Source organism: Octopus bimaculoides, chromosome 1 (assembly GCF_001194135.2).
Source record: "Octopus bimaculoides isolate UCB-OBI-ISO-001 chromosome 1, ASM119413v2, whole genome shotgun sequence".
Taxonomy (NCBI): Eukaryota; Metazoa; Mollusca; class Cephalopoda; order Octopoda; family Octopodidae; genus Octopus; species Octopus bimaculoides.
Genome location: NC_068981.1, coordinates 188,940,901 through 188,951,863, shown reverse-complemented (window position 1 = coordinate 188,951,863; position 10,963 = coordinate 188,940,901). Strand labels below are relative to the sequence as shown.

General features: G+C 31.7%; 1 protein-coding gene across 17 annotated transcripts in view; it reads right to left on the bottom strand.

Moving 5' to 3' along the window:
• LOC106875208 (dual specificity calcium/calmodulin-dependent 3',5'-cyclic nucleotide phosphodiesterase 1A) overlaps positions 1-10,963 on the bottom strand; it is a 1,568,460-nt gene that overhangs the window by 59,853 nt on the left and 1,497,644 nt on the right. For 16 of the 17 annotated variants that reach the window (XM_052973317.1, XM_052973316.1, XM_052973336.1 and 13 more), the window contains one exon: positions 6,654-6,800. The exons of the other annotated variant lie outside the window; for it this stretch is intronic. In XM_052973317.1, the coding sequence (XP_052829277.1) occupies positions 6,654-6,800 (147 nt within the window). The remainder of the gene's footprint in view (positions 1-6,653; positions 6,801-10,963) is intronic. 17 annotated transcript variants of the gene reach the window in all.

Genomic DNA, 10,963 nt, shown 5'->3' with positions numbered 1-10,963 from the left:
CTCTCTCACCCCTCTCTCTCTCACCCCCTCTCTCATCCTTTTCCTATTTACAGTTTATTGTTATTCTGCTGCTCTTCAACTTTCATTATTGTCAGTCATCATCTCTACTCCCTTGAGCCATTTCTGTGAACATATATTCCTAATGCTTATCACCTTCCCCCAACTTATATTTACCTTCTACCCTTGTTCATCATCACTACCTTCAACCCTACCTCCATCTCTAACTATCTCCCACTTTCCTCTCACACTATTGCAACTTTTACCTGTCCACTCTTCCTGATTGTCTGCCTCCTCACTATTTTCTGTTCACCTTTTTGTACCTTGAGTACTCACTCTGATACCTAGTCACCATGTTTATCTTCCTTTTCAGCTCTACCCCAATTACTCCCACCTATTAAACAAGTTAGCCATGCATCTTGTCTACAGTAACCAATCTCTTTCTGTCCTGTCTATCATATTCTAATTTCTTCCACACCTAGCATGAAGCTGTCTTCTACTCATTTATACTTCTACTCAGGTTTTTTCATGAGTTATATGGTAACCTCACTAGTGCTGGTGCTGTGAAAAATGTACCAGCACTAATGAGGTTACTATGTAATATGACTGACATTAGGAAGGGCATCCAGCCATAGAAACCCCACCAAAACAGACACTGGAGTATGATACAATCCACTGACTCATTGGGTCTTGTTAAACCAGCCAACCCATGCTAACCTGTTAAATGATGATGATAATCAATTAATGTGTTTATGAATATTTAATGCTAACGAAATAAATTTGTTTGTGTACTTGTTATCAGAAATAATTCTAACTACTTGACATTAAAATCAAATAATATACAAGACTTTTTTTCTAATATGACATTTACAAATACAATAAATTTTTATCATATTTATCTATCTATCTATCTATCTATAACATCATATATACATACATTCATACACATGTATATACACATATCCTTTTCACAACTTCATGCAAAAAAGAAATAAAATAAAACTGAAATCAAGAATTTAGAAATATCTAATTAAAAATATTTATATTTGTAATTCTAATTATTTAAATAAATCTTATAATTATCATTAAGAAAAATTAAATAGAATTTCAATCATCCAAAAAATCTTAACTAATTTTTGCAAGGAGTGTGTTATTTTCTCTGCTTGTAAAAACGATTACTATCACAAGTAAAGCTAGCTTTCTAACTAAGATGCTATTTTTTTCATTTATTTATTATTACTTTAAACTATTCACTGAGCTGAATGGTTTATTCAGCTCTGTGTTCTTGCAAAGAACAGTATAGTTCTTTGTAACAATACTGACTACTAAAATGAATCATAAAAAGAATAGAGTAAATAATTTCAATTTTTATACTATTGGTAGATAAATACATTCAATCAAAAAAAATTAAAAAATCACAACCGCAATTAAATTTTCATTAATATTGAAAAAGTAAACTAACTATTAATATTAAAAATGTTTTTATGCAGAAAATATATTTTAAGATATTTATTAAAAGAACAAAATTCAAATAGACACATGTACACACTCACACTTTGTGGATATATTTGTTAATTTCGTAAAACAATGTTCAATGAATCACCAAAACCATTCTATGACATTTGTTGACATTCAAAACAATTATATACTAGATTTAGTTTAAACTTACAGTGAAATATATATATATATATATATATATATATATACTGAAATATCAAAAGTGAGCAAATTATACCATCCATAAAATTCACAAATGATACAAATAATAACATGAAAAAGATTAAAAGCACAGTGCCAATTAGTTTTGTAATCAAATATGTGTTTACAAAAAATAATCTATAATGATTAGATTGCAAAAAAGAATATGGATAGGTGATATTATAATATTAGTACACAACACATTGTTTCTACACAGCATTCTAGCTAAAAGCCCCAAAAGCCTGGAAAACAAGTTTTAGACAATATAAAATAGAACTGAAAAACATAAATAATGATTAATGAGAAAAGACTTAACTAAACAGACTAGTAAACATAACTATTATTTCAACATTGAATTTAAAACATTCATTTTATTAAACAATATTACAATTTGCCACAATTTATATGAGGGAAATTTAAAATGGCAATTTTAATTAATTGGAATTTGTTCAGTAAATTTTATATCTGTTTTAAAATGGGTATATGCTCAGTTTCTGATGTGGTGAATGAAAATATTTTGAAGTTTTTTTTTTACTTCAAAGTGCAGGTGAAAAGCAGAAGTTAGCATGGGCATTAAAACAGCCAGAATTAATACTTAGAAGTAATAAATTAGAATATGAAGGTGCAGTTGTTCAAATCATGCCTAGGTCAAGTACATAAAGGTTCTAGATCTATACAAATAAAAAAAATAGCCTAAAACTGTGTGTTGGGTGTTAGATTTGTAAGGTGCTTGATAATGATGTTTCTGTGACTTGACTCCTATTTATAATTCTCAACTTGCCAAAATATATTTGGGAACCGTCAGTATTCTACTCCACAGAAATATATCTTCTACCACAATCATTGAAAATAATTAACAATCTAAAATATTATGCTTGCTCCATACATTTCTTATTTTCAGATGAATCTGGGTATCAAATAACATTTTAAATTCTTTTTTTGTGAATTATTACATTCTTATGTTACAATGTGTGAAAAATGAGGTAGTCAAGTAAAACTGTTTTAGTGAACAATTCAGCATTTCTGAATTCCATTGAAGCTGATTTTGCTGATGTTCTTAATGATATTTGAAATGGCATGATTATCACAAATATTATTTCTCCTTCTCAATAAAACTGAGATTTCACATATGAAATTAAATATAGAATGATATTATTCAAGATAAAGGAACGTTGTCACCACAAAAGAAGATTTGGGGTGGTGGGAACCTATCATCATTTTACTTAAGCAGTAATATTAAGTTCATTTAACATTAGCATTCAGTTTGAAATTCATCAAAGAAATATATTTGTTTTAAAACTTAGTTTCAAAGAATAATGTTTAATGACAAAAGTGCAGGCTAAAAGAATTGGTGTAAACATTTATGCTTGTTATTGGATTTGAATAACTGATGGAAAAGAGAATTTAATTCCAAAACAATAAACTCAAAATCTAAAGGAATACAAAGTTAAAACAAAAATATATTTAAGATGAAACTAGTTCAGTATATATTCAGATCAGAAAATTTATATTAAATTGTAATAATAATAATAATAATAATATATGAACAAAAATCAAAATGAAATAAATGTTTCTCCATAAAGTATAACAAAGTCTATCAAAGTATTTAGTAAGAAAAGACACTTCAAATTTTATCATTTAAGGAAGTCATTCAATAATATTATTAAAAGCCATCAGATCAAAGTGAATAAATTGAATTGTTAGAAAATCAGAAATATATTTCATATCAATAAAATAAGCCACAGTTTCGATGGTTTGAATTCACCTGCCTTAAGCTTGTTGACGTACCTGCCATACAAACAAAGCAGCAGAGTTTTTGATCAAACTAAAACAGACTGGATGGAAAATTAGACACAACATGCCCTGTTTGCTAGATTGTACCTTACATACCCAGCCACTCCAAAGTAGACTCTACAGCTTTGCCTCTCAGAACATATTGGAGTATTGCTTATCTGGAATGTAATCTGTGTAGTGAAACTCTTAACTATTTGATTGGTTACATGTTTGGTAAAGGTCTTCAGGCTGACCAAAACTATAAACAACAAACCAGCATCAAGAGAAGCAGCACTGATACAACTAATATCTGTTGGAAAAGCATGAATGAAAGCAAACTGTTGAATGTATATCCAGCATTAATAATGGTTAGTTATAATGAAACTAGCTGATAAACTAAAAGCTCAAAGCATTACAAACGTAAATTTTTTGGCAAAAGACTCATTACATAAGCTATGATTTGCTATTCTTTTACTGGCTTCACTCATTGAACCGTAGTCATACTGGGGCATTATCTTCAATGGCTTTTGTCACTAATATCAACAGCAGTACTTACATATATGAACCACACAAAAAAGAATCACATGATCAATCTAGATATAATGAGGGCACAAACAGAACATAATCAAATATCACAAGGTATTTTTGTTCATACTGATTCTGTCATCCTGCAGTGTTTTATATATATGTATATGTCATGGCAGATGCTAGTGTCACACAATTGGTACACATGCCAGTGGCACATAAAAGCACTCATTACACTTTCAGAGTGGTTGGTGTTAGGAAGGGCATCCGGCTATAAAAACCATACAAAATTAGACTGGAGTTTGGTGCAGCCCCTCAGCTTACCAGCTCTGGTCAAACCATTCAATCTATGCTAGCATGGACAATGGATGCTAAATGATGATGATGATGATGATGATATATGTTACTTGTTGAGTTTGGAGGAAGGGGTAGTGCCTGTGAGCTTTGCAGGCCCTCCAAACCTGGTGAGCTTGATGCTGTTAATGTTCTGTTTAAACTGCTGCAGCTCAACCAGATAAATACCTACAGGAAAGATATGTGCAAGGAGATTTCAGAGGGGCAGTATTCTGTGGAGAAAGGACTGGGCATAATAGTCTATGCAGGACTGAGGATGTTGGATCCACTAATACATATATGCAGTAGACTTCTACAGAGTTTCTGTCAATCAAATTTCACTTACAAGGTTTTGGTTGACATGAAATTATAGCAGAAGACACTACACTAATATGCTACAAGAAAGGATCAAGTCCAAAACCACATAGAAGCCCTAACTTCACATAACCATGCCTGCTTCTCCCATCTTTTCTAGTTTTCAAATTAATTACTGATACTTCGCTTAATTTTACTACAAGAATCATAATTAATTACAGGTAACATCTGATGTATTAAAAAAGTTTATCCCTTTAATTTATTATATTAATTATTATTTCTAACTATAACATATTTTTGGTTTTGAAACAAATGGATTAATAAACTTTGATAAATACGTTTTTTCTCTAATAAATATCAATTTATATTTTAATGTAATATATAATAGACTAATTACAGTTGTATGTGTAAAATGTTTCTAAATTAGCTAGTTTTAATTTTATATATATATAATATATATATATATATGTGTGTTTTAGAAAAAAATATAAACTTAGCTATAAACATGCTGAGCAAATAAGAAAAACTTAAACCAATAATACATTGGTTAGATACAAAAAGAAAAATGAAACCAATATCAGTTAAATGAAAGAAATAGAAATAAAAGTCAAGTTTTGTTATTTAGTTAATAATTCCATCAAGTCCTCAAGAATTCTGTAAATTGGAAAACTATAATTTATTTGAAGAAAAAAAAAAAAAAGAAAAAGAAAGTAAAAATGTGTTACAAAATTGCTAAAAATCTTCTAACAGAAATGATACAACACAAAACTGAAATAGAAATAAGTGCAAATAAAGCTAAAAGATTTATGCAGAATTAGTGCAGTTAATATTAGAACCATGACATAGATTTAGAGTAGTTTTATGAGTTGAGAATAAGGTGAATATAACAATTGGTGTTTTTGATTAACATCTTTAGTAATAATTAGGGTGGTGTTAGTATAATTAATGACAGCAACAGCAGTAACTACGTACATAATCTACGTTATTTTTTAGAAGTTGTTATTATGAAAACATGCATCAGGCAAACCAGCATGCATGAAAAGATATGGCAAGACGTTTTTCATAAGTGGACAGAAAAAAAAAAAGATAAAGAAGTAACCTGTATGTCTGAGGGAAGAAAGGAAGTAAGGGTAAAAAAAAAAAAAAAATGAAATTACACTTATCCACCAGCCTTATCCATCTTTGTCTTAACTAATCTTCTCCAGCAACTTAGAAGACACCCATAATGATTTTATTAAAGTAATATCTTTACTTTCCTATCAGTCATGTGACACAAGGTTGATCCTTTTAAAAGATTTATTTCAATCAATGGAATGCTTTTAAATTTATTGAAATTTAATTTTCCTATATAATTTTGGGGGATGGCTATTTTAAATATAGCAATAATATCGATACAGAAGTCATATCCAATTTGGATTTAGTTTCTTCTTGCAAGTTCATAATCATTTCAGGAATTTGATACTGACAAAATCAAATTTTTCCATCTATGAAATTATTGATATAATAATTGCAAAATGAAGTCGATCCAAAGTGAAAGAAAATTTATTCACTTTTTGCCTTGTTATCAAGAAGCCAATTTTTCAGGTGTCGGTTCCAGTGACACCAGTATATGACTGCTATTTATTTTCCTGTCTTTAATTAAATGAAAAGTGAATATTTGGGGATTTTAACTTAGAGATGAAAGAGATAAAAATAGATGCTGTAATGCATTTAGTTTGCTGCTCTCTACTGTCTGACATTTTTATAAAAACAGCAGATGCTTTCTCTTTCACTGTCTTAAAGTGAAATTGTGTCGAGAACAAAATAGAAGTAGCCATACTTATAATAGATGTACAAAGCAGTACATAAGCTTTCTGTCTAATTTCTATCATGTTAGATCCCTTTTTAAAAGTTGTCTATTCATTACTGTATGGATTATTTCGATGAGGGTAATATGAAACAGCATATTTTAAAGTTGGGAATTATTCGGATGCTCAAACCAGTTAGTGCTAAGTGTAAAAATCATTTAACACCTGTTATTGACAGGCACAGGATGCTTCCATGAAGTCTTTTTTGTAGATAAGCCAGACTGGTGTGGAACAGAAGCTGACTGCAGCGACAGTAAAGCACTATCTTGAGAGGAACAGGTAGGATCCACATTTGCACAGCTTTCCGATGATCTAAGGCAATGAGAGGGACGAAAGAAAGAGAGAAAGTTTATTTACAAAGAAATAAGACACACATTACATATATGAAGAAGGCACATGACATAGTATAAAATAAATGTTCATCTATGTGCAATCAAACTATCATCTATGATAGTATCGTCTGTTGCAATCATAGGGTTTGTATGATTATTGAGACTGAAAAAGAAAACCTTCAACTAATTACAACACATTTGGCACAATTCAAATTCACATTTGAACATTTTAATCTAAAAGAAATAGTGTAATATTAGAATTTTCACCTTTATGTGTGTGGTAGAGAGAATTCTAAATACTTGAAGTAAAAATACTTAATCTAGAAAGTTTCATTTTTTACTTAATACTTTTGTGATTTTCCTCAAACAAATTTGAGAAATTCACTGATGTAAAAGAAAAAAAGCTTTTGATTCTTCCATTTTGTAATAAATGGTAAACATCACTGGGGAAAATCCTCAAAGGCACTTCTTAGTTTTGTACATATTCTATGAGCTGCATAAAGATGAATAACAATCAGTGTAGCTATAAAGGAGAGAATAAACAAAACAAATATCACAATGCATTTTTGTTCATACTGATTCTATCATCCCTCACCGAAATACACACACACACACACACACACACACAAATATGGTTTAGAATTCAGTCATGTCAACATTAGAGAACTGCTGCTCTTTCATGTACTTACTATTAGTACAAACTTGGCTAAAAAGAATAAAATTTTTTTTTTTTTCTCTCTCTGGATAAATGCAAAGAAGCAAGTTTTCAGAGAAGCTCGCAGCAGTTACCAAGCAGTGAAAATCAAATAAAACTTATCGTATGGCATACTACTAGAGACACAACAAGACGAGAAGCTTGGTGGGGAGAAGCCATTGCAGGTTATGGAACTATCAGGAGCAATTGCAATGGACTTTTGAATTGAACCAAGACCTGTATAATTCCTACAAACGAGGTAGAGAAGTTCCGTCCATTGATTACATGAAAAGAATGAACAACAACTGGGATTTAAAATACCCCACCTACCCAAGACCAGTGTATGGAAAACTGGCAGTCAATCATTCATTTTAATATCTGATATATATTTTATCCATCACAAACAGAAATGACTGCTCTTCTTCAGTGGTATTAAGTTATAGATTCAATGTCTTCCCAGAGATATCTTCCAGCAGTTTACTACATCTTTGAAAGCAACTGGTCTAATCGAAAGCATCAGAACCGAATTAAGATAGCGGTGACTCTGTGCATCATTTAGCCATGTTGGTACCAGCCTGCCTGAGTCCACCCGTGGTTCTATGATACAAACATCCTGTTTTAAAATGATCTAAATTAAAATTTTCCATCAAAATTTCAAGTTAATTTCTTCTAAACATTATCTTAACAATGACTGAATTATTTAGGGCAGCGAGCTAGTAGAAATGTTAGCACGGTGGACGAAATGCTTAGCAGTATTTTGTCTATCTTTACATTCTGAGTTGAAATTCCACCGAGGTCGACTTTGCCTTTCATCCTTTCGGGGTCAATAAATTAAGTACCAGTTGCATACTGGGGTCGATCTAATCAACTGGCCCTCTCTCCCAACAGTTTCAGGCCTTATGATTATATTAGAAAAGAATAACTGAGTTATTTTACTAAAGTCTTCATTATTCTAAAAAATACTAACTGAAACAAAAGTAGTGAATTTCAACAGAAATCTGGTAAAATAAGAGTTCAAGTACTCCTACAGCTGCCACTTTGTTTCTTTTCTCAACTGTATTTGAGAGCAGAGTAAAGGTTAGAAAGGAAGAGAAAAGCATTTTTCTATTTCACCTGAATTGACGTAAATAATATCTATGAATGAAGTTTATGAATAAGTAGCCTGTAGGTGTTAAGTAACTAGATTAAGCAAGCTAAGTGTTTATAGGCTATCAGAAGTCAGTCATCAACAACCTAGCCCATGATAAATTTCAGAAATAAGTGACATATAATGTAAAACATTGGCAAAGATTGTGCCAAAGTTAAAATTTAGGTGTGATTTTCTCTAGAAAAAATGCTTGTACATAATTTAGTATTTTCATTTGATGTGAATGATTGCTTCCCAAAGATGTGGTTTGGGGTTCAGTCCCACTATATGGTACCTCGGGCAAGTGTCTTCTACTATCGCCCCCAGCTGACCAAAGCCTTGCTAGTGGAGTGGATATGGTTGACAGAAACTGAAAGAAACCAACATATATGTATGAGTGTGTGTGTGTGTGTGCTCTTGTCTTGACATCATGTGCTGGGTGTAAATAAACATCACCACCGTAAAAGTGATGTTTCTTTCTAGTCTTCCATGATAAAAATATCTACTTTGGTTAGATACAGTTGAGAGTTGGTGACAGGAAGAGTATCTGGCTGTAGAAAATCTACCTCAACAACTTTTGTCTGCCCTATGCAGAAAAATGGACATTAAAACAAAGATGATGAAACTAAATACATTATAGAAGTATCTGAGTTGTTTTGTTACTGAAATTATAATTTTTCCACACTATTAACCTCATCTGCTTGAATATCTATGTAGTCTTGGGCTGATTTGAACTCAATCTCAGACCATGTACATATCCAAGAATTAAATATCTGATGGCAATCAGAAGTCAGAAACAGTTTGGATATAAATACTGTAAATCTACATTGTCAAGGTGTAGTTAGTAATCCATAATATTATAATTTTAATAAAGGATGGGTGTAGATTATGAGGTGATTTTCTTGTGCTCTTGGAATCAATATGATAAATGTGTTTTGGAATAAACACTGGAAGAAAGCTTATGTGTAGTTGCTTGATGTGTTAAAACCAGCTGCAAAATCTGCAAATTTTATTTCCAACAATCTTAAATATTAGTGAATATTCTAAGTAATCTAAATCTGGGTATGATATACCAGAAAAGAAAGGTGGCTTATACCTGGAATACCAGCTGAATAATGAAAATTCAGAAAATAGAAATGGATGAAGCAACCCACACATCTACATGCTTGGAAGAAATGTGAAAGTAACAACTCTGCACAAATAGATGTGAAAATTTATTGATAACAGAAACACACTCCAGCAAAGTAGACAAACATAAAAGATGATTCATCAAAATTCCCGAGAGAACCTGTGATGGTTATAAATGAACATCACCACCATAAAAGTGATGTGTCATGGCTAAAACAACCTTGATCATAGATTTACTGGATCAGGGTTGACTTGGGAATTAGCAAAAAGTTCTCTTAAGCAATACAAAGCCCATAACAAATCAGGTTAATGAAAACAATGTGTTGCTGTTATTTCTTTTCTAAAAGCAAATACACAGAATATCAAAGCTGGTGTAAAGAGAAGTTTCAGCATTTCACACATACACAGATATACACACACTCTGTAAATACAAAAACAAACAATTTAAACATTCTGCTTCTGCAGTGCAGCATTAATGATGTAAAAGCACCTTTACAGAATTAAAACCATTTAATCACCAAACACGGCAAACCCATTGCAATAATACAAGAAACAATGGTAAAACTCACTACAAATTTCAAATTATATCCCATAAAAGTAAGAAAGGCTTAATTACAGTAAAACTATTTATCCAGAATGTAACTACAGTGATTAGGGCACAGTGATACACTAGAAACGTGAGGATTCAAAATAAAACCAGCAACATGAAATGGTTTAACTAGACATATGTGCAGGCATTACAAGTGCTGCTGAGTAGCTTGGCTTCCAAGCATGTTGTCTCAGATTCAGTCCCATTAGGTCACAACTTGGACTAGTGTTTTCTACTATTGTCCTGGTAAGGATTTTGTAGATGGAAACTGAAAGAAGCTTATTGTGTGTGTGTATCTATCTATCTATTTATATATATATATATATATATGGTGGCTCATAAAAAGCACCGTTCAAGAGTGGCTGATGCCAGTACCGTCTGACTGGCCCTCATGCCAGTGGCACATCAAAAGCACCCACTACACTCTTGGAGTGGTTGGCATTAGGAAGGGCATCTAGAGACACTGCCAGATCGAATTGGAGCCTGGTGCAGCCTTCTGGTTCGCCAGCCCTCAGTCAAACCGTCCAACCCATGCCAGCATGGAAAGCGGACATTAAACAATGATCTCCATTTTCTATTCATTTATATATATATATATATATATAT